At 43.9% G+C, this 26,875-nt stretch overlaps 1 protein-coding gene across 1 annotated transcript in view; it reads left to right on the plus strand.

The window, feature by feature from the left end:
* DNAAF5 (dynein axonemal assembly factor 5) overlaps positions 1 to 26,875 on the plus strand; it is a 62,678-nt gene that overhangs the window by 26,255 nt on the left and 9,548 nt on the right. Inside the window, exons 7-10 of the mRNA XM_075899536.2 lie at positions 1,457 to 1,600; positions 11,187 to 11,355; positions 18,480 to 18,627; positions 26,186 to 26,336. Coding sequence (XP_075755651.2) covers positions 1,457 to 1,600; positions 11,187 to 11,355; positions 18,480 to 18,627; positions 26,186 to 26,336 — 612 coding nt within the window. The remainder of the gene's footprint in view (positions 1 to 1,456; positions 1,601 to 11,186; positions 11,356 to 18,479; positions 18,628 to 26,185; positions 26,337 to 26,875) is intronic.

A 26,875-nucleotide genomic window follows, 5' to 3' on the forward strand; every position in this document is an offset into this window, starting at 1 on the left:
TGTATTCTTTGAGAGCCATATGCTGAAAGTCCTGTGTAAAATCAGTTAGCATTTTTTTTCTTTGGTGTACTTCTTCATCTGTTATGTATAGAATAATTAAATCAGATTAAAAACAATGTAATTGTTCACCCAAACAAGTTCAGTTAAAAGGACTTAGTTCTCAATATCTTGACCCTCTCAGCTTGGTATATGGCAGCTTCTTTCTCCAGTATGGAGTGTGTTCTCTGGTGTAACAGTTGAAATTCAGGAGTTCTTCACCCCTTTCTTTTATTTCCAGATTTGCAAAGTGTTCTGTTAATGGTACAAAAGAAAAATCCATAAATCTACCAAGCCTCCTTCATTAAAATTTTAGCTTTCTTTCTAAGCAGGAATTTGATACGTTAAGCCTCTGCCCTTAGAATGGCTAGAAGGAGATCTTCTGAGAGTATGCAGTTGGTCAACACCCTGTTTCCAAAAGATTCTTTGTAGTCCCTTGTCAGATTTAAGAAGATTATTCTAGTGTTGCAGGTCTGTTTAATTGTCTTTGTTTTAATGGGATGTGTTTCAGTGATGCTTTCAGGACAATTCTGAGCATTCTGTCACACTGAAATCCATTATTCTTAGGGATCTACTCCACTGGAAGCACCACCATATCCTGGATATTCAAGCAAGGAGTCCTTAAGATAGCTCTGCAAAATTGGCATGTGGCCTTTTCTAAATTAATTCTGTTATACAATACAGAAAGTAGAGGGACCCATGTTCACCTGTTGGTGCAGTTTTTGACAGCAAATCATGGAGTACAGCAAATCATGGAAACTCTCTCTACAGTGGTTTGCCATGCTTTGCTACAGAAGATTTGCAAATTGACAAGAATTTTGAGTGAAATCCTGGCTCCATTATGGTCAATGGCAAAACTCCTATTGATTTTAGTAAGGCCAGAATGTCATGCCCTTATGTTGCAATAACTAAGAATAACTGACTGTAAAAGACAGACCATCAGGGTTCCTTGTTTCTGTGTATTTCAATATTACTGTGCTCCTTGACATGTTAAAAAATGTGAACATTTGAGACTGGCACAGCAGAAGCCTTAGAAGTGAAAGTTCTGTTTCAGGATAAGATGAAAATCTTCCTAGGAATCCCAAAATTCTCTGTCAAATTCAGAATGGTGTTCAGCATATATTGTTAGCAGGATGGTGATTACTTTTTCTTAACTGTACAAGGTAACCACTTCCCCAAGCAAAAAGCATGGGAAGAAAGAGTTGATTTGTTACTCCACAAAAAACATGTGATAGGTCATTTTAAAATTGTAGCGTGTATGTTTGGAATAAGAGTGGGATAAGCAGAATTTACTCTTATGTATTATTGTCATCTACTAATATCTGACTTTTTAAGAGGATTGTGTCAGTTTTACTGGCCTGTGAAAGAAAAGGTGTCTCACACTAACAAAACTTCCACATTTCATGCATTTTGTTTGTAGATCTTTTATATGGAACAGTTGCTTTGTTGTGTACAAGCAATAATTGAAGTGTGCCAAGAAGACTGCAAAGACATTAGCTTGCAGCTAATGAAAGTTTTGGTGACAATAATGGCAATACCACGCAGTGAACATCTTCATGAAAAGGTGACGCTAACTGTGAATGGCAATTAGTAAAGTCCTGGGTTTATTTATTTATTTATTTTTATTTTACTGTTGGTAAGATAATTTGTCTAAATGTAATGTAGCCTCTATAAATCTGCCTGTTCTTAGGCTTCAAGCTTTGCATGCGCTCAACTCAGAACTGATCAGTAAAGATTAGAGTTCAAAAGATTGAGTCATTATGTTCCCTGGGGGCACACACACAATGCTATAAACTCTGTCTGACTACTCATTCTTTTCCCAGGAAGTTCCTTTGGTCTTAGTCTGAGTAAAGACTCTTACTGAAACACCTAGGACCAGATCCTCAACTAGCATAAATCATTATGGCGCAATTAAAAACTTGATTTATTCTGAGGATCTAGACCCTAAGACAGCATTGTTTTTATTTATTTATTTTACAGTTTTTCAAATTCAGCATATCTTTTCTGTTGTTGCAAGAGTAAGGGTGTCTACACTTGAACTAGGGATGCAAATGTAGGCATTCAAAATAGTCAATGAAGCGGGGATTTAAATATCCTGCGCTTCGTTAGCATGATCTCGCCAGTACGTTACTCCGATCAATAGCTGTTTCAAAAGCGAAAGTGCACGCCGGGACGCGTTAGTTCAAACCAAACCCCTTGGTTCAAACTATTGTTACTCCTCAAAAAACTCCTTTAGAAACAGCTGTTGATCATAGTAACGCGCTGGCAAGATCATGCTGATGAAGTGCCGGATATTTAAATCCCCGCTTCATTGACTATCAAACTAGGATGCAAGTATAGACATACTCTAAGAGATTGGCACAGACTAATTAAGCATAAGAGTGAAAACATGGAATTCTTAGTTCTTAATCGCAGCTCTGATTTAGGACTTTGGTCTTGAGCAAGTCCTTCAGTTTTTCTGCCCTCAACTATCTCCACTGGGTTGTTGCTAAGTTTGGCTAATGTTTGCAAACCATTCTGAGGTTTATAAAATAGGCTAATGTTTAGACTGAACTGGGTGAAGTGTCTAACCTGTGGAAGCTTACCTTACATGATGCCTAAAATAAAAGTTGATCAATCTTATAAAATGTTTATAGTCAGTAAGGGTATGTCTATACTACAAACTTTCATAGCGTCTATACATGCAAACCGCTAGTTCAAGCTTAATTCGAACTAGCGGAGCGCTTAATTCGAACTAGGTAAACCTCATTCTACGAGGACTAATGCCTAGTTCAAATTAAGTAGTTCGAATTAAGGGCTGTGTAGCCACTTAATTCAAACTAGTTGGAGGCTAGCCCTTCCCAGCTTGCCCTGGTGGCCACGCTGGGCACAACCAGGGAAACTTTTCTGCCTCCTCTCCCAGCCCCAGAGCCCTTAAAGGGACACGGTCTGCCTACGGTGCTCGTGCCAGTTGCAAGCCTGCCAGCACCCAGCCAGCAGACCCTGCACCTGGCACGGCACGAGCCAGCCACCCGCTGCCACCCAGCCCTCCGCCTCTTCCCAGGACCAGGCTGGCGGCTCACAGGAGCCTGCCCGGAGCCGCAAGAGGCGGGTGCCCGCCTGGTCTTGTGCGGAGATCGTGGACCTCATCGAGGTTTAGGGGGAGGCCTCCAACATCCACAACCTCCGCACTAGGCACAGGAATGCAGCCGTCTAGGGCAAGATAGCTGCCAGCCTGGCCACCAAAGGCCACATGTGAACCCAGGAGCAGGTTTCCATGAAAATCAAGTTGGTCCAGTGAGACCCCCGACCCTGAGCTTAGAACATAAGAACGGCAGTACTGGGTCAGACCAAAGGTCCTTCTAGCCCAATAGTCTGTCTGCCGACAGCGGCCAACACCAGTTACCCCGGAGGGGATGGACCGAAGACAATGACCAAGCGATTTGTCTTGTGCCATCCATCTCCAGCCTTCCACAAACAGTGGCCAAAGACACCGTTCCTACCCCCTGGCTAATAGCACTCCACGGACCCAACCTCCATGAATTTATCTAACTTCTCTTTAAACTCTGTTATAGTTCTAGCCTTCACAGCCTCCTGTGGCAAGGAGTTCCACAGGTTGACTATGTGCTGTGTGAAGAAGAACTTTCGCTTATTAGTTTTAAACCTGCTGTCCATTCATTTCATTTGGTGTCCTCTAGTCCTTATATTATGGGAACTAATGAAGAACTTTTCTTTATTCACCCTCTCCACACCACTCATGATTTTATAGACCTCTATCATATCCCCCCTCAGTCTCCTCTTTTCTAAGCTGAAAAGTCCCAGTCTCTTTAGCCTCTCTTCATATGGGACCTGTTCCAACCCCCTAATCATTATAGTTGCCCTTTTCTGAACCCTTTCCAAGGCCAAAATATCTTTTTTGAGGTGAGGAGACCACATCTGTACACAGTACTGAAGATATGGCATACAATAGTTTGATACTTCTCCTCCTCCTTCTTCCCCTGGCTTCCCCCTCCCAGGTTTCCCCCTCCCCTTTCCCACCCTCTCTCTTCCCCTCTCCCACCTCCTATTCCCAGTCTCCCCAGAGGTTAATCCCCCCCCCCCCCCCAGTTTTGTTAAATAAAGAGAGTTTCTATTTTTGAACACACGTGTCCTTTATTTTTTACATCAGGAAGCGGGGCTAAGGAGGGATAAGTGGAAGGAGGTGGGGGAGGACTGGAGTGGCTCTGCGGGATCCTCGGGGTGGAAGCTCTTCTGCAGGGCCTCCTGGATCCTGACAGCCCCCCTGATTGACCCCCCTGGATGGCAGCCTGTGGCAAGTGCTGCTGGGCTGATGGCCGAGTGCTGTGATGTGCGGAGTGTGGGCACTCAGGGCACTCCAAGTCAGGACTGCTTTGCTGTCCTTCATCGAGGTAGACAAGCAAGCGAGGAACCCTGAGAACTGTCTGTCCGGGGTGGGAGTCGGGTCCCTTTAAGCACAGCCCTGGGCTAGCCTGAGGCAGCAGCTCTACACTCTAAGTCCTAACCTGATGCCCTGCCGGCACTGGTTCCGGCCAGCCTTAACTTCGGTCCAGGGTCCACTCAATGTGGACATGCTACTTCAAATTAGCAAAACGCTAATTTGAATTAGTTTTTAGGTCTAGATGCACTAATTCGAATTAGCTTAGTTCAAATTAACTAATTCGAATTAAGTTAGTTCGAATTAGTGCTGTAGTGTAGACATACTCTAACATATTTTCTAATGACAAGAATTCCCCTCTTTAAAAGTGCTACGTAAATTGGTTATAATACCTACCTGTCTTTTAATAAAATAGAATGTGGCTACCTCACAGAGTGTTATAAGACTTTAATTGAATGTCTTATAAGAGACTATTTATTGTTAGTCACCAGTCTAGATGCTGACATTTTCTGCTTTAATGTATCAGGTAGCTCTAAGATGTTCTATAATGGTTCTTTCCAGATCCTCTTACCAGAAAATAACTGCTGTGGTTTCTAGAGATATTTTGATTTGTTTTTAAAAAATTCCTAGTTATTATCATCATCATGAGTAATACACTATATTTGTATAGTACCTTTCATTGATGAGCTCAAATTGCTCATCAAACATTCAATTAAAGTCTTATAACACTCTATGAGGTAGCCACACCCTATTTTATTAAAAGACAGGTAGGTATTATAACCAATTTACGTAGCACTTTTAAAGAGGGGAATTCTTGTCATTAGAAAATATGTTACTGACTATGAACATTTTATAATATTGATCAACTTTTATTTTAGCCATCATGTAAGTTAAGCTTCTACAGGTTAGACACTTCACCCAGTACAGTCTTCCTATTAGAAATTAATCAAATTTTCTCTTTAAAGACAGTAGTGAAAATCCCTCGGAATTGTTTTGTTTCATTCTAAGTCCTTCTCAAAAGATGTAAATGCTCCAGGAATAAATTCTCCCCATTGCACCTTTCCTGAAAAGCCAACATTTCTCAATGTTATGCCTTAACTGGTGAGTTCACGAGGTCCATGAGCTGACAGAGGCAGCTCTGGCATCCCATGGAGCAGCCACTGTCCAGGGCAAGCCCAGGCCTACCGCAGACAGAGGCTGCTCTGCCTGCTGGGGGCCCAGGCTCCCTGTCGACAAAGGCTGCTTCGGCATCTCATGGAGCAGACTCTGTCCACAGCAAACCTGGGCCCACCGTGGGCCGAGGAAGCTCTGTGGCAGCAGTCCCTGTCCTCAGGGGGTTGGGCTGGCATCCCATCTGCCTCTGATGGTGGGAGGGAGAATGCAGCTCTGCGAAGCTAGTACTCGTGGGGAGCAGGCTTTTAAGCTGGCTCCCCCAGCACCACCCCCTGAGCACTGACTCCCACCTGCACTCCTGCCCCCACCCCTTTGGGAGGCAGCAATGGCGGGGGGCCGACGGCTCCATGGGATCAGGTGTTCGTGGGGAGCTGACTTTTAAATGGTCTTCCCACGGGTGCACCAGCTTCCACCTCTCCTCCCCTTGCTGCCTCTCATATAGGTTAGACTGGATTAACCAATAAAACCAGGTTTATCGGTTAATCATTTACTCAACTATACACTAACATCCCACAGAAAAACAATCAAGCTACTAACCCCAAAATGGATATTTTTCTGTGCTTAGGCAAACATTTTGGCTTTTAAAGTAGTTGACTTCTCCACCTCTCATAAGAAATCTTAACATCAGGGACTTCATCTACAGAGGCTATGATAATAAGTCCTTTTTTTTTTTCTTTTAAACCACTATCTCATCTTCATTCCTCCCATCCCTGCATCCCCTTCCCCCTGTTAAGTGCCAAATAAATCAGAAAGCCATCCTTCCTCACTAGAACTCCTTGGTGGCCTATCCAACTCTGTTTTTTCAGACCTCCTTAATCTGATGGCTATTCTACTTCCTCTTGCATTGCTTCTGGGCATTACAGTCCAAAGGCCTGTGTTTTACTAGTATTTATGGCCCTGTCAGGGCAGGCTCCCATCAAAAAGGCATAGCCTTTGAAAGTTAATCTGAAAAGGAGAAATGAAACAAAGCTTAATAGTATTGAAACAAGATGCAAGATGTTCTTTCAGACTCAGACAGGTTACACAAGGAACTAATCTGTGATTTATATTTATAAATTGTATTGTGAATGGGTGAGTCCCCAAACAACAACATCTGTATGTTACACATATCTGCCTTTTGGGGCATTACAAAACCTCCGGGCTTTTTAAGGATTTGAGGAGACTGAAAGTAGCCGAGTCCTAGAAGTAAAGTGGTTTTATAGAGATAAATCCTGATTCTCTCATAAAACAAAGAAAATCCTCTAAAATTATTAAAGCCTTTGGATATTCTTGTATTTACAGGGTTTTTTCCAATTGACATTACTTTGGATGAAAAAGTCTTTGTTCTTAACTTTTTTCCACAAAATAGATAATCTAGCAACGAGATTGTGACAAACCTGAAATATTGGAATTGCCCAAAGACGAGAATAGCCTGGTTATTGTGTACCCAACTCCCAACAACTTCAAAATAAGCTGCAGTTTTCAGTATATTTGAATATCAGCTTCATAATGCTTAAGGCCATGTCAAGAACATATTAAACTGGTTTATATATCTCAGATTCCCTTTTCCGTTTAAACTGCAGAGCCACAGTCGGGGTAGTGAGTGCCCCCCCATCAATTAATCGAGTAGTTGATAGAAATTCCATCGACTACTCAATTGGGCAATTAAATTGCAACTTAACATCCCTAGAATAGACAACAGTTTTTATCTGAGATACCTCAGTCTTGCAGAATAGTATGATTTATTTACAGGTCAACAAAAAAAACTTTGGAACACAAGTATTGAGTAATTTGGCTAGAATGCAGATCCTGCAGAAAGAAGGAATCCATTGTCTTGGGTTCTGGCAAAGTCGCTTAAACTATCATCTTTGTACTTAGCAAATCCTGCCTTTTCTAAAATCTTTTCGCATCTGGCACTTCCATAATGACTTGTCACGCAAGCAATCTATCTTCAGAATTCTAAAAGGCCTAGAACATCAGTGCAGATGAGTTCAGTTTAAAAACAGCAAAACAAATGCATATCATTTAGTTGCACTTAACTGTTTAAGGCTAAATTATGTCACCCGTATTCACACTGAATTCAGACTTACACTGTAAGTAGTCCGGGGGGGCTCCGGGTGGAGTTAAGGTACTACTCATTGTGAGGATATCACAGTCTGGCCCTTACGGTATAATCCAAAATTTATGGAAGACAGTGAGATTATATCCATTGACTTCAGTGGACTTTTGGATCACATCTTCAGGAGATAGGTATTTTTTATAAGAGATTTAAGGAGCTATAAAAGCAAATAATTTTATGCATGAATGCACCTCTGTTAGAGTTTATTACAAAACCGTTATACTTTCCTGCATAACATAACTGTAGCTTGCATGTTTATCTGGTATTTCTTTACTTACGTGTTTCACTTTTTCCTTCCTAAACATTACATTACACTACGGGGCAGTGCCCCCTGTTCGCTATGCTCGCCAACCCCTCCTCCCCTCTATTTCTGGGGGTTGGAAGGCCCAGGCTCTGTTAGATCCAACCTCCTTCTCCCCTCCCCAGCCTCTCAGCTCCCGCCCCCAGCCTCTTGCCTCCGGGCCTCCCACTCTCCTTCCAGACTCTAGGCCCACCTCTGGAGGGGGGCAGAGCCAGGCAGCAGCATGGTCCCCAACACTCCAGGATGTAGCTGCCTCCGCCTGACCCGTTCTCGGGCCGCCACCTGCCCGGTGCTCCAGCTTTGAACATCCCCCCCCAGAAAGATTACAGCGCCAGTACCAGCTTTCTGTGGGTGTGGGGGGAGGAGGAAACCCCAAGGCCCCGCACTGGATTCAGTCTGCGGGGAAGAGTGTGCGCTGCTGTGGGGAGGGGAGCTCCATGGCCCACAACCCACCCCCCTCTTTCCATCCTCACCCCCACCTCCATCCTCCATTTCTACACCTACCACCCTCCCTAACCCCTCTCCACCCCACACTGCCTATCCCCCTTTCTCCATTCCTATGTCCCCTTCACCCCACCACCACCCTTTAGTGCACCACCTATCCCCACATACACCCTATCTCCCTTCCTAAGGAACACCTTGCCTCTCCCACGAATGGGCAACCTAACCAGCAAGGAAACAGCACCAGTAGGTTGGCAACTGCTCCGAATGCTGCTGGGTCGCCCCTTTGTGACACCTCAAGGGGTGCGGGGGGGAGGGAAATAACCCCCCCCCCACCGCCCTACCCCTCCAACTGACTCCACACCGCTCAAGTTGGGGGGCTAAACCACCAGCCCATGTGTCACGGAGTCTGGTGTAGGGAGGAGGGGTTAGCCCCTGGCCTGTGCAGCATGGAGCCGGGAGAGGGTCGGTTCCCACCCCCACCCCACTGCTCGCCCAGTGAAGGCATTACCATTCAGGTGGTGCTGTGGGACTGGGCTAGGAGTCCCATTCACAGGAGGAGGTGGAGAGCCAACCCACCCCCTCTTCGCCTACCAGCAACCTGTAGCCAAGGGTGCACAGGGGAACACAGGCACCTCTGCAGCCTTCCAGCTACTCCAGGCTGCAGTGAGTCTCTACCTGGGGCCCGATCCTGTGATGCAGCCCCGGCTCGCTGAGAGGGAAGCGGAGGCCTCACCTCCCTCTGTTCTTCTCAAGTGGCTCCAGCTGCGACCTGAGGCACCCAGGACCGAGCAGGCAGAGGGAGGCTGCTGCCATATGCAGAGTCAGGCTGCCCTGTTTCCCAGCTGCCCACCACAGCCCAGCCCTGCCACTGCCAATTCCGATGCAGCCCGAGATGCCGCAGGATAGACAGCAACCCTGTCTGCTCCCCACAGCCCCACTTCAGGAACAAAGTAGGCAGGCTGCGCGGCCTTTCCCCAGAGCACACGGGAGGGGGAAGCTGGGAGCCAGGCAGCTCGCTGCTCCTGCCCCTGCCCACTGTGCCAGGCCTCACTGCAGCAGGCCTGACTCTCTCCCCCCAGCCACAGAGGGTGGGGCCAGGCAAGGCCAAAGCTGCAGCAGGCCTAGCTACAGGCCACATGTCTCCTGCCCTCCCCCCAACATGGGGGAGGCCACATGGCTTAGGACGGAGGGAGGAGCTGCAGGATGCAGAGTGATGCATGACATCACTCTGTCCCTCAGGAAAAACTTTGTATATAAATACAGAAAGATTGCATTAGTGGAATGTAAAAATGAAGACAATTTAGCAACTGGAAAGATGGGGTATGATCCAAGAAGTAATAGTCCTCGGCTTTGGATTGGAACAGCTGTGCATGCAGGTGGAAGGTCACTTCCTATATAACTGTTTTAAGCATTATTGAGTTGGAGACGAAATCACTACTTAACTATATGGAAAAGTAACTGTTTTGCAATTCTGATTGGCTTTGAACTTCTTTTATGTGATGTTGAGTTTCACCAGTTTTGATTTTGGATTGCAGTATTCTGTGTGATGTCATAGTGAAGCCAAAAGCAATGTTTCCATTTTAAAACTAAAGTTAACAGGTGTAATGCTAATGAGTAGTCCTGTAGCACCATAGAGACTAACCAAAATGTATTTATAGTATCATGAGTTTTCATGGGCAAAACCCACTTCCTCAGATGAGCAGAGATGTAATTAATGATGCTGTAATTAATTATGTTTAGCTATTGACCGTGACTGCCCTACTAAGAAACCATGAGAGATTCTTTGTCTCTTGAATTTTCTTATATTTAAAAAAAGCTAGGGGTCTGTGTGCCCCCTGCTCGCTACGCTCGCCAGCCCCCCTCTCTGCTGTCCTCGCCTCAGCTCTTCCCCACCTCTGGCTGTCAGGAAGGGCCTGGCCAAACCCGGTTCTCGATCGCCCCTCTTCCCGCCCTCTCACCCCGCCCCCCAGATGGTTCCAGCTCTTTCTCGCCCCTCCCCAGCTGCTGGGGAGGGAGGGCCCAGGGCTGAGGTCATCCCAGCCCTGGTTCCCCCTGCCGCTGGGTGGGGCCCAGTTGTGGTGCATCAGCCATGGCTCTTGGCTAAGGGAGTGTGTGAGGGGTACAGGGAGGGGGGGGAAGGCACGCGGCGCCCACCCCCCTGGAACACCGGAGAGGGGGAGGCCACGTGGCTTTCGCCCTCTCCCAGGAGTGGGGAGGCCGCGTGGCTCCTGCCTCCTCTGGGACAGGGAGAGAGATGCTGTGTGGCAGTTTGCAGCTTCCACTCTCGGTCAGCCAAACCACAGAGTAGAAGGGCTGAGGCAACATGCCACCCCAGCCTTATGCTCACTTGGAGGGACATGGGAGTGTGCATTTGCACCCTGCTGCGTACAGGCCTGGAGGGGCTGCAGTCGGTAGGGCTATGGACGAAGAGGCCGGTCAGCGGGGAAGCCTATCAACGGAGCTGGTAGTATAGTGAGAGGTTGGTCGGTGGGGGGAGGCATTTTCTGGGTTTGGAGTTGGGGGTGTGGCGACACAGAATGGCATGATGACATCACAGTCTTGTGCCACAGGAAAAATCTTTTTATGTATATATAGAGAAAGCTAAAAAGATCTGATGCATACAGACATGCCTATACTATTCCCTTAATTCTTGGTGGTTATAACATTATGGTCTGCTTCATAAATTTATAAAAATGGTTTTTTTTTAACTGACATTTTGGTTAATTTCACCTGGTTTGGTTTCTGTTTGTTCTAAACAGGTAGAAGAGTCAATGTGTTTATTAGCTAAGGTACAGCATTTGCATGGTTTTATTGATCTCTATAAACAACATATAGATCAACTTATGGAATGGGTATCTGTATCACATGATCATTGGAACTGCTATTCTCCAGAATTATTACAGTTAGATGTCATTGCCACTCATTCAGGTATGATTCATTAAGCAAGGTAATGGTTATCTTAGTGATTTCTTATGTTCCACAGTAATCTCCAGGCTTTCAAACATGCTGTATTTTATAACTTCAGTATTCAAAAACGTCATATGTTCATAATGCAAGAAATAGAATTAAGTTTTGAGGTATCCTAGGAGTTTTTCAGAATGTATGGTCTGCTCAGAGAATAATAAAAACACTCACTTAACACTTGAAGTTTTAGTATAATAAATCACCTTGTGTTCTTATTTTAAACTGTATGTTGTACATTTACGCCCCAATCCAATATGGCATGCAAGCATGCGCTTCATTTTAAGCTTGGTCAAAATAACCCTCCAGGTCACTAATGTCCCGTGGCCCAGCGGGGTGCTTAGGCAAGCTGCCTGCCTGCCTGCCTGCTGCTGTTCAAAGTGGTTGGTTGCTGGGGCAAACATGTCTCTGCATGCATGGCCCTTGGTGGGAGAGGGATAGTGGGTATCTGCGCACTGCCCCCATTCCCAGCACCATCCTTATATGTCTGTTGGCCAGAAACCAGCCAATGGGAGCTACAGTGACAGTCCTTGTGTGTGCAGACAGCACATGTAGACACTGTGCTGTGCAAGGAGACACATTTGCCTCAGCTGCCAGCCATTTTGAGCAGTTTATGGGGCCACAGCAGTCAGGCAAATTGCTTGAGCACCTTGCTGGGCTGCCAGTCAGAAGTTGCCTATGGTAAGTGTTGCCTGGTCAGAACTCGCACCTGGCACCCCTCCAGTACCCCAAACTCTGCCCCACATTGCAGACTTCTCCTGCACCCAAACCCTCTCCCAGAACCTGCACCACAACTCCCTCCTTCATCCAAACTCCGTCCCAGATCCTGCACCTCATCTGTTAATATATTAGGATATGTCTACACTACCACCCTAGTTCGAACTAGGGTGGTTAATGTAGTCATTCGAAGTTGCAAATGAAGCCCAGGATTTAAATATCCCGGGCTTCATTTGCATCTTGCCGGGCGCCGCCATTTTTAAATCCCCGTTAGTGCGGACTCCGTGCCCGCGGCTACACACGGCACGGAGTAGGTAGTTCGAATTAGGCTTTCTAATTCGAACTACCATTACTCCACGTGGAATGAGGTGTAACGGTAGTTTGAATTAGCCTAATTCGAACTACCTACTCCGTGCCGCGTGTAGCTGCGGGCACGGAGTCCGCACTAACAGGGATTTAAAAATGACGGTGCCCGGCAAGATGCAAATGAAGCCCGGGATATTTAAGTCCCAGGCTTCATTTGCAACTTCGAATGACTACATTAACCACCCTAGTTCGAACTAGGGTGGTAGTGTAGACATACCCTTAGAAAAATGTGGCCCATGACTATTTACCAAATTCTTGGAGTGCACCCATGCCCCACAGAAATTATTGCCCGCTCCTGGAGTAACCCCATTAAAGTCAATGAGATAGATCATATGCATGACTCTCATATACATTCTTTCATCTTTGCAGGATTGGGGCCTTAAATCTCTTCTAGATAAGTGTTTCCTCTAAGCTGCATGGCAGCACAGCTTCACAGGTGATTAATCAGCCCCTGCCAGGCAGAGGCTCAGGGCTCCATGCACAGTGCTACTGACTGGGCGGGGTTGGTTAATCATTGCGAAACTGTGCTGCCATGCATCTTAGAGGAAACTAGGGATCTAAGTGACTAGTCTATCAGAAAGAGGCAGCAAGGGAGGGGGAAGAAGAGGCGGGTACTGGGGGAAGCTGGCTTAAAAGCCAGTTCCCCCCAGCTCCAACTCTGTGGGAGAGAGCAGGGGTGCAGTGGCGGTGTTCCACCTTTGAAATGTACAAGAGTCCCCACTGGGGCTCTCGTACATTTCAAAGCAGAAGTACCGCATGGAGCCTGGGGCCAGTGATAGACTCAGTTTTTGAAATGCCGTGCGGCACTTCCGCCTTTGAAATATAGCAAGAGCCAGGTGGGCTCCTGCTACATTTCAAAGCAAAAGTACCCTTATTGACTAAGTGAATAGTCGATGGAATTCTATCAACTATTCAATTAGTTGATTAATTTTAACATCCCTAGAGGGAATACTGTTACTAGATACTTTTCTTAACACAGGTAGCTATTTACTTGCATGCAGCCATAAAATATTGCTTTTTGCAAGAATTTTCCTGAAAATGCATATTTTGGATAATCGCTATGGAAACTTGTATAAATAAACTCAGGCACTTTGTAAAATGGAATCTCAGTATTTTAATTGTATTTTTAAAATAACCATTTCCTTGCTCTAGCTGTTCAATTGCATAACCATTTAGCTTATCTCAATTAAAACCTGCCTCTCTCGCTCTGCAGAGCCCAACCTCTGTAAGAATTCTCCTCACTCTTAGGACTTGTCTACACATGGAGTTATTCCAGAAATAGCGTTTGCACTTTGAATTCAAAATCCTAGTTAACTTTAAAGTGTAGTCTAGTCCTTAGAGCAGGGGTGAGCAATAATTTTTAATGGGGAGCCACTCCAAGATTTTGGTAAGTGGTCAAGGACTGCACTTCTGTATATGGGGTGCAGGTCTGGGACGATGGGTGGGGTGTAGAAAGGAGCTTCGGATAGAGAACTAGGGTGTAGGAGGGAGTGTAGGGTCTGAAAGGGAATTTGGGTGAAGGAGGGGTTCTGATCTGGGGCAGGGCCTTGGGGTGCAAGAGAGGATTCTGGTCTGGGGGAGAGGTGTAGGAGGGGGTACAGAGTCTGGGAGGGAGTTGTGACTTGGAGGAGGTGGGGAGAGGGCGTACAGAGGGTTTGGCTGGTGACCTGGGGCAGGAGGGGATGGTGGTCTGGGGCAGTTGGGGGGAGAGAGGAGATGAGGTACCAGAGACAGGCTCTGTCTCTGGGAGATGCTTACCTAGGCAGCTCCCAGCCAGCAGCCCTGCAGGAACCTGAGACAGGCTTCATGCCTGTCTACTGAGCTAGCTGCTTCAAGTAGCTCTGCTCGAGAACGGGGAGGGGGAGTGAAGAAGGGAGAAAGCATCACTTGCTGCCCCTGCCTCCAACAAAATTTCTCAGCTCCTGTTAGCCAGAAACTGGCCAATGGGAGCTGAGGGATTTTTCTAGGGGGAAAGGACAGCGCTCAATGTTTCCCCATCCGTCCCTAGTGTCCATAGCAATTGGCAACCAGTCATTAAAGCGGCGTGAGCTGCTGTGTAGTGAGCGAGTCAGTGAGGTGGCTGCAGGCCGAATCCAGTGGCTAGGCAGGCCGGATTCAGCTCGCTAGCTGCCTCTTGCCCACCCCTGCCTTAGAGTAAAAAACAACTATCCAATACAAATATTGAAAGGCCAACAATCTGTCTCCTTTCATTTATTTACAGAACTTCTGGACATTTGTCTGTTTTGCTTAATGAAAAATAAATCATAAACTGTCTGGGCAAATATTTTGGCTTTCACCCATAGTGGTGATATGCTCTTGTCTGTGTTTTCTGTCTTGTCTGAAACAACAGCGCCTAGTATGATTCCCATTTTCTTTTCATTTCCATATATAATGTGGCATTTAATCAATTTAATGAGGATTACTCCTTTCCAGTCCCTCTTTTTAAAAAAAAATTGCAAAAATTTGAATCTGTTTTGAAATAAGTGATGTAGATTATGTTGTTTATTCTCCATATATTTAACTTGCTATTATCAAAACATGATTTAATGGCATTGTTTTAAAAATACCTCAAGTCTAGCATAGAGTAATGCACCTGAATAATTGCTACAAAAATAAAACCTTACTTGGCATGGATATTTACCAAGTTGTATTTTATGGCCTATGTTGTTTAAGTCTAGACATCTGAAATTATTATTTTGTTCCAGGTTTGAGACAGTACTCTTTCAGACTCTAAGTGGTGTTGATCTTCTTTTGGAATCTGAATACTTTATTCAGGCAATTCTTCATGTTACAGAATGTTGTTGTTGTCACTCGTATCACAGTGAAAATGTAACTGGTACTTTGCTTGTGATGCTTTTGTTTTAAATGTGACCTATACAGAACAAGAATAGATTGATTCTGACATAATGAAAAAAGTTTTGTTTTGTTTTGTTTTTTTAACTTTCCAAAGTGTTTTCTTCTTATCTTGGCATTAGAAATATCAGCTATTTTTGAGCCTGTGTTTGCTAGAGTATTCATTGATTGGAAAATCATTAGGATAAACACCCATAAAAAACTAAAACCTGAACTGGTGCTATGGGAAAGTGGATTTTAGTCAGACTGATTACAATCCTTTGACTAAAATAACATTAATGAAAGCAGACAAACAAACTCCTGATAATCACTTGGCCATGGTCTACATTAGGAAGTTATTTTGAAATAACCCCCCTTATTTTGAAATAATAAGCAGACCATCCACTCTACCAAGCCCGTTATTTTGAAATAACGGGCTGGTTATTTAGAAATCTGTACTTCTGCTTTCCTCAGGGAATAAGCTTATTTTAAAATAGTTATTTTGGGAGTTATTTCAAATTTAGTTATTTTGAAATAATTTCCTGGTGTAGAAATGCTCTTGGAAAAGAGCTCTAGTTAAAGATTCTGATACCCCTATCCATTCAGGTACGGTTGAGGGAGCTCTCACTGCAGTTCTCTAGTTCTGCAAACACAAAGAAGGGAAGACTAAGGTCTTTTCTACACTTAGGGTACGTCTAAATTGCAACTCTATTTCAAAATAACTAGCGCTATTCCGAAATAACTTCGTCGTGTCTACACAGCAGGCAGTTATTTTGAAATAGTGTGAAAATACTGTCAAGCTAGAGGACTTCTTACTCCAACTCCCGTAACCCTCATTGTACGAGGAGTAAGGGAAGTCAGAGGAAAAGTGTTCTATTTCAAAATAAGTGCTGTGTAGACACTCCCTATTTAGAAATAAGCTATTTTGAAATAAGCTACACAATGGACGTTGCTCAATCTGCATAGCTTATTTCAAGTTAAGCCCTGCAGTAAAGACGCATCCTTAAATGCTACAGCAGCACAGAGGCATCACTGCAGTGCTTCAGTGTAGACATTACCTATACTGATGGGAGAGTTTCTCCTATTGGCATTGGTAGAACCATTACGTCCCTGATCCAGCACCCTCAGGACCTGAGCAGTCTGAACAACAGAGTTTGCCAAACTAGGGGAGGTTAAGGCTCCTCTCCTGGCTATTGGCCCTGCTCCCCGTCACGGGCCCACTACCCCCAGCCCTGCCAGGCCTATGATCCAAGCGTGCTGACCCTGGCTGGGGCTGCGTTCTTGCTACACTATTACGTATTAGCCGGGGCTACACTCCCCACTATGCCAGCCCAGTCTGGGGCTATGCTGCCAGTCCCCATTGACCAGTGCTGTGCTCCCTGCCATCGGCCCCAGCCAGGGCTGATCTCCCCACGATCATCCCCGCCCCTGAACGTGGCAATCTGGGCCTCTCTGGTCCAGCAACATCCATGGTCCGAAAGGATGATTAAACCAGGCCCAGATTTTAGTGATTAAACCTGTAATCCACTTTCCTAAGAGGCAATACCTAGGTCAATGGAAGAATCCTTCCATCAACCTTCTACTGTCTACAGAGGGACTTTGGTCAGCTTAACTATGCCGTTTAAAGGTATGGATTTTTCACAGTCCTCATTGATGTAGATAAACAGACCTAATTTTCTAGTGTAGTGCAAGTCTTAGTATTTCTGAAGTGAATGTAGATGCAAAGGATAGAATTCTTTTGAAGAAAAAGACCAAAACCTTTAGCGTCTCAATCATTACAGTGAAGGAAAAAAATAGCCTTTTGAGGAGGACATCTTTAAAAATTGTCCGCTCCTGTGTTTGCATAGTATATAGGAGTGAAGAATAGATTTACGTAAACTCCCATTTTGAAATTTTACAGTATTAACAGACTAGAAAATTAATTTGAAAAGTATGAACTTATTTTAAATAGAATAGTAAACTAAAACATTCATAACAATCTTCAACATGCAAAAAGCCTGAGATAAGATAGAAAAGAAAAGAAATAGCACTCCTGTAATTGTTCTGTCAAATGTTTTGGGGCTGACCATCCTGAACAATCCCTATTATATAAACATTTTGGAGATAGGAGATATTAAGGACCTTCTTGATTTCTGAAAAGGAGGGCCTTCAGGTAAGAGGGGACTCTGTTTGGGGTCCTGGGTTGAAATCACAGCCCGGTTGAATTCATATATAGTATGATCAATGAATTCAAATCTGCATGTCTACGCTACAGTTAAATGCCCACCACAAACTCAGGTTTGCAGGATGTGGGCTACAGTGCTGTTTCATCACTCTACCTGCTAGGTTGGCCATGCATGCCCGAGCAGCTCACCCTCAAGCTCTGAAGGTGGGGGAGAAGGCTTCTTCTCCAAAGCAGAGTACCACTTGGCTAATAGCCAATCTATAACCAGTCTTCTGCTCTGTCTTCTTCAGAGCAATGTAAAACAAAATACAACCCATCCTGCAAATAGTCTGAATCAAATACAGATTAAAACCTACTGGAAGTTTACAACCAGTCAGTAGTGGCTTGGTCATGCTATCTGCTTAAAGCCCTCCCTGCAGTTCACCTCATTCTTACAAATAAATCAGGATAGTTAACATGCTCCATCTGCTTCCTGGCTTTGGAGTTTTAACCCTCGCTGTTCCAGTGGGGAGCAGAAGAGCTTTCTAACATAAAAAACAACAAATGGTCTGGTAGCACTTTATAGACTAACAAAACATGCACAGCCCACTTCTTCAGCCCACAAAAGCTCATGATACCATCTACATGTTATGTTAGTCTATAAAGTGCTACTAGACCATTTGTTGTTTTTTCTGTACAGACTAACTCAGCTACCCTCTGAAACTTTCTAACGTAGTTACACTTCTGTCTCACTCAGAACTCTGACAGCTGTGATAGTTATTTTGGAAGGACTGATGCAGCACACAAAGTTAAATTGATGTTGGATTCTTGGTCCATCAAGCCTTTGTGGCAGCACGGGATCAGGCCAAAAGGCAAACTACTGATATGGCCAGCTGTTTGGCTAAGCATTGAAGAAGAAAAGAAGTTGACCTCACAGATTTTGCTAGATTTATATGCTAAACATTTAAATGTAAGATTAAAATAAATGAATATTTAGTACAAATCAAACAAGATTTAAACATTTATTTTTTAGGTCCTGTAATAGGTGAGGCCCTTCAGGATTTCATTCTCGTCCTTAAGACATGTCTTCAGCCAACCAAAGATCCATCAATGCGCTTAAAGCTTTTCACTATATTATCACAGTTGCTCCAGAAAGCAAATGAGACCATCAACTCTCAGGGGTAAGTACAGCTTGGTTTTCATATATACAATCTGAACAATACAATATTATTCACAAATCAAGTTCATGATCACTAATCCTCCATTAATATTTGAACCATGTACTGCAGGTCTCAGATATTTTTACTGTCATTTTATGTAAGCCTGCTCAGGAGAGTTTGGCATAACACAGAAATAAAAAAGTCTGATCTCTATCCACAGCAACTCTCCCATCTTTGCTATCATGCCACAGCAGCACTAATGGTTGGACAGTGGTGGGAGAGCTTGGTTTTGTTGTTTTTATAAACAACAAAACCAACAACTACTGGAGAAGGACTATGGTAACTGAGAGCTAAGATGAGAATTTCAGTGTTTTTCTGACTGACTGTTATAAGCAATGACTATAGATTTATTTATCAATGTAAAATTTAACAGAAAAACCAAAAAGAGATGTCCTCCATTTCATTATAAAAGCTACATTCTAGCCTGGTGTGTTTAAAATTCAGTGAACTAAATACTCACTAACTAAGGACTTATGCCTACACGTGATGACTAAGGTTGAAGGTATCCTGTTTTAACTTTTTCGTTACTGCTTTCACATGAAAGCATAACAAATAGTTTATAGGCTGACATCCTCCAATGCGATCTATGAAATGGGGAATCCTGATGTTCACTGATCCCACAGATCCCATTGTAGGATTAGGGCCAGTGTGATTAAGACATCATTTGATAATACCTTTCTTTTTTAACTGAAAGTTTTTAAGACGTGTTTCTAAACATCTGTGCCCACATTAAATATTAACACCATTCTGGGGCCTTAACAAGGGCATAGGCCCTATTGACTGTGGGACTGCGTTGGTGTTGCTTCCCACCCTGTACTCAGGGCCTGGGTTTTGAAGGGTGCCGCTGGCCATTTATTTCCAGGCCTGAGCCCAGGTCAGGGACCCAAGACTCAAGCAGCTGGCTTATACCCCCAAATAAATCCATCTTACTCTGTATAAAAGTTTTACACGGAGAAAGCTAATAAAACTTGCTCTCTTTATCAAGAAGAGAGATGCACAATGGTTGTTCCTCCCTCCCAGGTAACAATTACACTGGGTTTGATAAGAAACAAAAGTGTTTCTATTAAGTATAAAAATAGGATTTAAGCGATTGCAAGTGAAAACAGACAGATCCAAGTCAGTTACTAAACCAAAATAAACAAAACATGCCAATTAAGCCTAATAAACTAAGAAACTTGTTACACGCAAATTCTTATCCTAACAGTAGTTCTAATTATATTTTTTCACCATCAAAGCATCCTCCTGTCTTGAGCCTGATCCTCTCCTCTGTTCAGTCTTAAATGTTTCAAGCAGGCGTCTTGAATGATCAGTTGAGGTCTCCTGGCATCTTATTGTTTGGTTTGTCACCTTTATATCCCCTTTGCTGAAGGTGAGAATTCTTTGTGTTCAGCTCAGACTTTTCTCACCTTGAGTGGAAAGGTACAAGATCCAAAATGTATTCCAGTATCAGGTGGCCTGGCAGAACCAACCACAGTCCAGGCTTACAGAAAAAACAAAACCATTCATAGATTGTAACTTGAGCACCAGGCCATTAAAGTCCTGAAGTACCAGTAGTGGCTCTCACTGCAAATTTTAGATCAATAAACAGGTTTACACTTCATATATCTGAGTCCACATTCAAGAATGATAGTTGCACAGAAATAGAATATACACATTCAGCAGTTAAAAACTTTAAAAATGATGTTACATGATGCATTTTGCCTAAAAATGTCTTTGAGTTATGCATATTCATATTCATAAGCCAATTTTCTTAAAGCATGCAAGGGTTGTGATACTGGGGTCAGCAGCCTTGCTATGATCTTGGACCACTGGTAACATTCAGTCAGAGGTGTAGTTCCAGTTGGGCCATTTTTCTTACTTGGCACATGCTTCAGAATGCGCTGGACTGCTGGATCCAGTATAAGTACTACCTGGCATCTTGGTCTTGGTCTACACTAGGACTTTATTTTGAATTAGCCTTCCTCCCTTCCCCCTCAGTTTAATTTATAAGCTGAGTGTCCACACTTATTTTGAAATGACAGGCCATGAAATTTGAACTCTGTACTCCTGCTTTTCATCAGGAGTAACACTACAGTAAACTTCCGATAATCCGGCACCTTTAGGACCCAGGGGGTGCCGGACTATCAGAAGGGGGGGGCTATGAGAGGGGTGGGGTGGGGGGGATGCCACCCCAGACACCTCATAGCCCCCCCTTCCGATAGTCCGGCTTTGCCCCAGGTGTCCCTGATTCAGCCGCTTCTGGTCAGTTTCAGCAGCGGCTGAATCGGGGACGTCTGCAGCAGAGCAGCTGGAGTGCTGCCTGGTTGGTCCGGTAGTGCCGACCCTTGGCACGGCGAGACCAACCCGGCAGCACCCCAGCTGCTCTTGGGGACGCCTGGGGCAGAGCAGCTGGGGTGCTGCCGGGTTGGTCCCGCAGCACCACTCCTCGGCGCTACTGGACCAACCCCACAGTGCCCCAGCTTCTCTGCCCCAGGTGTCCCCAAGTCAGCCGCTGCTGATACTGATCAGCATCTGACTCCAGGAAGCCTGGGGGGCTGCCGGGTTGGTCCCACAGCGCCGAGGTGCGTCGCTACTGGACCAACCCGGGAGCACTCCAGCTGCTCTGCCCCAGGTGTCCCCAAGTCAGCCGCTGCTGAAACTGATCAGTGGCTGACTCCAGGAAGCTGGAGGCAGAGCTGCTCTGCCCCGGGCTTCCTGGAGTCAGCCGCTGGTCAGTCTCAACAGCAGCTGAATCCAGACACCTGGGACAGAGCAGCTGGGGTGCTGCGGGGTTGGTCCAGTCGCGCCGCACCTCGGCGCTGCGGGGACCAACCCGGCAGCACCCCAGCTGCTCTGTCCCAGGTGTACCCAAGTCAGCTGCTGCTGAACCTGATAAGGGGCTGATTCCAGGAAGCCGGGGCAGAGCAGCTCTCCCTCGGGCTTCCTGGAGTCTGCCGCTGGTCAGTTTCAGCAGCGGCTGAATGGAGACAGCTGGGGTGCTGCCGGGTTGGTCCCGCAGCCCCGAGGGGCAGCGCTACGGGACCTACCCGACAGCACTCCAGCTGCTCTGTCCCCAACTTGCCCAATTCAGCCACTGGTCAGTTTTAGCAGCGGCTGAATCGGGGAAGATGGGGGCAGAGCAGCTCCAATGGTCCGGCTGCCCGGAGCACTTCCGGGTTCCTGTTGGTGCCGGACCATCAGGAGTGCCGGACCATCAGATGCCGGACCATCGGAGTTTTACTGTAATTCCAAAATAGTTATTTCAAAATAACAGCAGTGGGGATACTCTGGTGCCGCTATTTTAAAATTATTATTCCTCAGTGCTTCCTGAGGCTTAAAGGAACTATAATAGAGCCTGTCTTGGACTAATTTTGAGGCTTCTCCATAGTGTGCACACGCTAGTTCAAATTTGTTAAATCGGGAGTTAAATTGAATTTACTAATTTCAACATAGTTTGCTAGCGTAGACATGGCCTTAGAGGGGTCTGTCTACAGCCATCAAGCATCCATCAAGCATAAGGCCTTGGTCAATGTCTCAGGCTGATGACATACCTGTATCTTCCCCTCTCCGGGAATGATCTGGATAAATTGCTCTCCTGTAACTTTCTCAGCCACTGCACCTCAGTTTGCATATTAGGTTGGAGTTAGCACCAGCAGTATTTCTTGAGTTTCTGAGCCTCTATCTGCGGTGGACCACTGTCTTCTCACATTTTGTTAAAGATGAATACAGCATATTAATATTTTTATAAAGCAAATTTCAGTTGAATTTGCTTATTACAATTCTGTAATAGAAAATGAAGAAAGGGAATAATTCTGAAAAAGTATTAAAATATTTGACATCTAAAGAAAATGAGGGTAGAGCATAACTGCATATATAAAATGGAAATACAAATTTCTTTACTCTGTAACAGCACTTTGAGAGCAACTGGTAACTGCTATGTAAGAGCTAAGTATTTTATGGACATAGAACCACGTTAGTTGTTTTATAAAAAGTGAAGGCAAATTCACAAATTAGTAAATTCTATCAAAAAGGAGGGTGGGAGAAATCTCATTGTATGGAAATAGTTCATATTTAGACATTCGCTTGTACAGATGTGATTGTGAGATTTCAGCAATGTATAAACTACAGGTTGAACCTCCTTAGTCCAGCCCCCTTGGGACCTGACTGGTCCTGGATGAGGGATTTTTCCGGACTAGGGGAGGTCATTTTGGACCTCTGCCACTGGCCCCCCAGCCCAGCCGCTGGCCTCCCAGCCAGCTCCTCATCTCATGCTGCCCTGGGCGGCCCCACCATCAGCTCCCTGTGGGCAGCCCACTGCCCTGCCAACCCCTTACTGCTGGCCCTCCACTGGGACTCTGTGGTCCTGTAACATCCATGCCCGACCATGAATGATGCTGTACGAAAGAATCCCAGTTAAAAGAGTTTCAACCTGTACATTCTTACTGTTGTGCATACACCAGTGAAAATGCATAAATACAATGTATCATTGTAGATGTAACCATAGAGAGTCCATTGTTTGAACAACTTACTTCATCCTAGAAAATGGTGTTTACTTTCTTGTAGTCATATAACATCATTCATTATGCAAAAATAATTTTCTTCTTATTACACACTTTAATAGTTCAGATTGACATGTTCTAATTACCTTATTAAGAGCTCTTGTGTGGCCATTTCATTTTGCCTAAAAGTCTTATAATATTAGCCTTGATTTGCCTCACTGATACCAAATACAAGGCATGTTTGAAGGAATTATTCAGAGAGAATATGCCATTATACTAAGTGTGAAAGGAGTCTATCTCTATATTTTGACAGATTTTCTTTAACTGCTTAGAGAAGGCCTTCCCAAAAATGCTAAAGTATCTAAGGGCCACTTAGCATAGACCACCTTAGAGCTAAAAGGAAATGTATAGTAATAATGGGCTATACTCAGAACTTTCCTAGTAACCTGTTGTGTAGGAAATGACCATTATCTTTTGAAAAAACTTTATAAATGCATTAAAATATATCAATTGTGGAAACTGTAAATCAAAGGTTTTTGTCAGATATTAATTTGATTTTAGAGGTTCTGATCTCTCTTTTATTACTGATTCTTAAGTGCCACCTGCTGGGCAAAAAGCAGAAATGGGAACGTAGTCTTTCCTGTCTCTAATTCCGATTTGCTATTCTAAACTGAAACAGATTTAAAAAAAAAAGCTGTATGGATTTTATCATATAGAACATACAGATTTCCAATTTTAATGTACAGAAAACTAGAGAATCAGTGTACTAGAGAATTCATGCCTAACACATTAGCTATTCAGATTATTTAAATCAACTCTCCATATTCTAGTCCAGGTCTCTGCAAAAAAAATTCAGAAAATACCAGACACCTAAAATGTCCAGTACTTTCTGATTTTTTTTCCCCGGACAGGAGGCAAAAATTCTGAGCTGTCCAGCTCAATACGAAGGCAGCCTGGCAACCCTAGTGCTTACTGGGTTCCGCAGGGGAGCTTTCTGGCCCCACGCAGGGAGGCAAGATGGCGGGCGGCTGCCAGCAGCCTGTTAAGGCCAAAAAGCCTCACCACACGTTTCTTAAAGGGGCCACGCTGTTTTGTGGGGTTTTTCCAGTGTTTTTTTCTGAAGCCATCTAGCAACCCTAAGCAATCTATGGCTCTCAAGCTAAATATGGGTCATTATGGAACCAAATATGGCTCTTCTGTCATTCCCAAAATACATGTAACTTTTGAAATTAAAATGAAAATTAATTCAAAATTTTAAAAATGTGTAAGTACTCATGTAGCTTGAATGTGTGCATGAACCTGAATTTGACCAGTTATGATATGTGAAATGTGTGAAAAGATGCAGCAGTAGAAGTCCTATTATATAAAGTCTGTGAGTACAGTGTTTCATTTATGCTATTATTAATCATCGTGTTAATTATCAATAATATTAAGTTGTATATTTTCAGTCATGCAAATGGACATTCTTATATAGCTCTTTGTTGACCACTTGTTCTGAATTTTGATGTAGTTAGTCTCTTTGGTTTGAAAAGGTTGCTGACCCCTGTACTAGTCATATTATACCTAACTGATAAGGCCTTTTCTAGAATGGTTCTTTATCCATCTAGTAAGAACCAACAGTAATAGTTACATTTTTTTAGACAAAAAATCACTACCAGTCCCTGTTGGACTGATAGGCCACAAAGGAAATCTATTACATTTTTTTTGAAAATATTTGGGGACTGGTGGTTGTCACAGACATCTGTATACTATGTTCCTCCAATCCATGTCATGTCTTTATAGGAGTCACTTACTTCACCCTGAAGCCAAAAGGACTTTGGGGGAGGTCAGCAGCAACGTGGGAGGATGGGGAGGAAAAGAAGGAGGCTAGTGTCCAAAGTCTATATATTTTATACTCAATTTAAAATAAGGATTGTTTTATCTGGAATTAGATGGGTAATTGGGTATAGTTGTTTAACTTTGCAGCAGATTTGGGGTACGTTTAGACTACAGGCTTTTGTGGACTGAGGCTTTGTCGACAGTATCTGTCGACAAATATTTGTCGACAGATACTATCAACAAAGCCTCTGTCGACAAAGAACATTTAAGCTACAGCCAGTTCTGTCGACAAAGAAAGCCGCTTTTTCAACAGAGAGTCTAGACGCTCTCTTTTGAAAAATCACAGTGTGGCTGCAATAACACCTTTTGTCGACAGAGCTCTGTCGACAAAAGGCGTTATTCCTTGTAGAATGAGGTTTACCGCCGTGGACAAAACTGCCGCGTTCTGTCAATTTACTGTCGACAGAACGCGGCGGTAGTGTAGATGCAGGAATAGTTTTGACGACAAAAGTCCACTTTTGTTGACAAAACCCTGTAGTCTAGATACACCCTTGGGTATTTTGGCCACTTATTCAACAGGAATGAATGGTTAACTCTTGTTCATGATCAAAGGTATCCAACACACAAGCATGTTGACATCCCCAGTGTTCAAAACAAATAAAAAATCCTACAAAGCTCTCTTCCTAGAGAGAGTAGCTTCTGAGACAAAGAAAAATTGAATATTTCCAATTTGGATTCAGTGTAATATCAGTAATATGGGTCTCATCAATAGCAAATACACTTCTCTGTTTATATAACATCTTTCATTGGATTATCTCAAGGGGCTGCACAAATTTTAATGAACTTGCTTGGCACTTGCATGAGTTGGGCCTTTATGATCTCCACAGTTGGTAAATTCAGACGCACAAAAGGTTAACAGCTTACAAAATTTACACAGCAAGTCATTGGCAATCTGAACTGGAAAGAAGTCCGGACTCCCCTTTCACTGAATATATTATTTGTTTGAAGTCCAGATATTTAGCTGAAAAAAGTTAAGCAATTAAGAGCATAAGAACAGCCACACTAGGTCAGACCAAAGGTCCATCCATGCTATTAATATATATTATAATAATAATGGATACAAATGTTTAATAGTTATGCTTTGTTCTTCCTTATTTTTCCTAACTTCTTTCCAGGCTTTGAATCTCTTTGCCTCTTTCTCATGAACTTTTTTTTTTCTTTAGGAAGTTTCTTAGCTATCTTGAGATTGTAATAAAAGAAATATTGGCTCCTAATCTGCAGTGGCATGCTGGAAGAACAGCAGCTGCCATCCGCACTACAGCTGTATCATGCCTTTGGGCTCTTATTTACGGTGAAATGCTTTCACCTAAAGAGGTAAGCTTCCTCTTTCCCAACAAATGTACTTCAAAGCCTAGGCAGGAAAATAAAAGACATACATAGTAAACAAAAACTTGTCCTTTAAAAATACTCCTTTTTAAAATGTGATGTTTTAAGATGTTGGCAATATTGTTGTATCCATGTTGGTCCCAGGATATGATGGTGAGTGAATATCTTTTAGTGGAACTACTTCTGTAGGTAGAAGGGCAAGCTGTTGAGCTTCACAGAGCTCTTCCTCAAGCCAGGCGAAGGTAACCCCAGAGGCACAGCTAAATATAAGGGGAACAGATTGGTAAGCAATAAGGAGTTCACATTCATTGTAGAAGCCCACTTAAAATTAACACCTCTGCAGACTTAGTGGAAAAGAGCATAATAGTCAACAGGGTATTTTACAGATTGTTGTAATGAGCCATAAAACCAGAGTCTTTCTTAAGTCCATGATTTTCAGTGTCCAGTAGAGTTATGAATTTAAGTTCCCAGGCTTGTCTTTTTGAAGATGTTTTGTAGGTTTTCTTTGAGGATGAGGACTAGGGTAT

The sequence above is a fragment of the Pelodiscus sinensis genome, chromosome 15 (genome assembly GCF_052426305.1).
Source record: "Pelodiscus sinensis isolate ZL-2025 chromosome 15, ASM5242630v1, whole genome shotgun sequence".
Taxonomy (NCBI): domain Eukaryota; kingdom Metazoa; phylum Chordata; order Testudines; family Trionychidae; genus Pelodiscus; species Pelodiscus sinensis.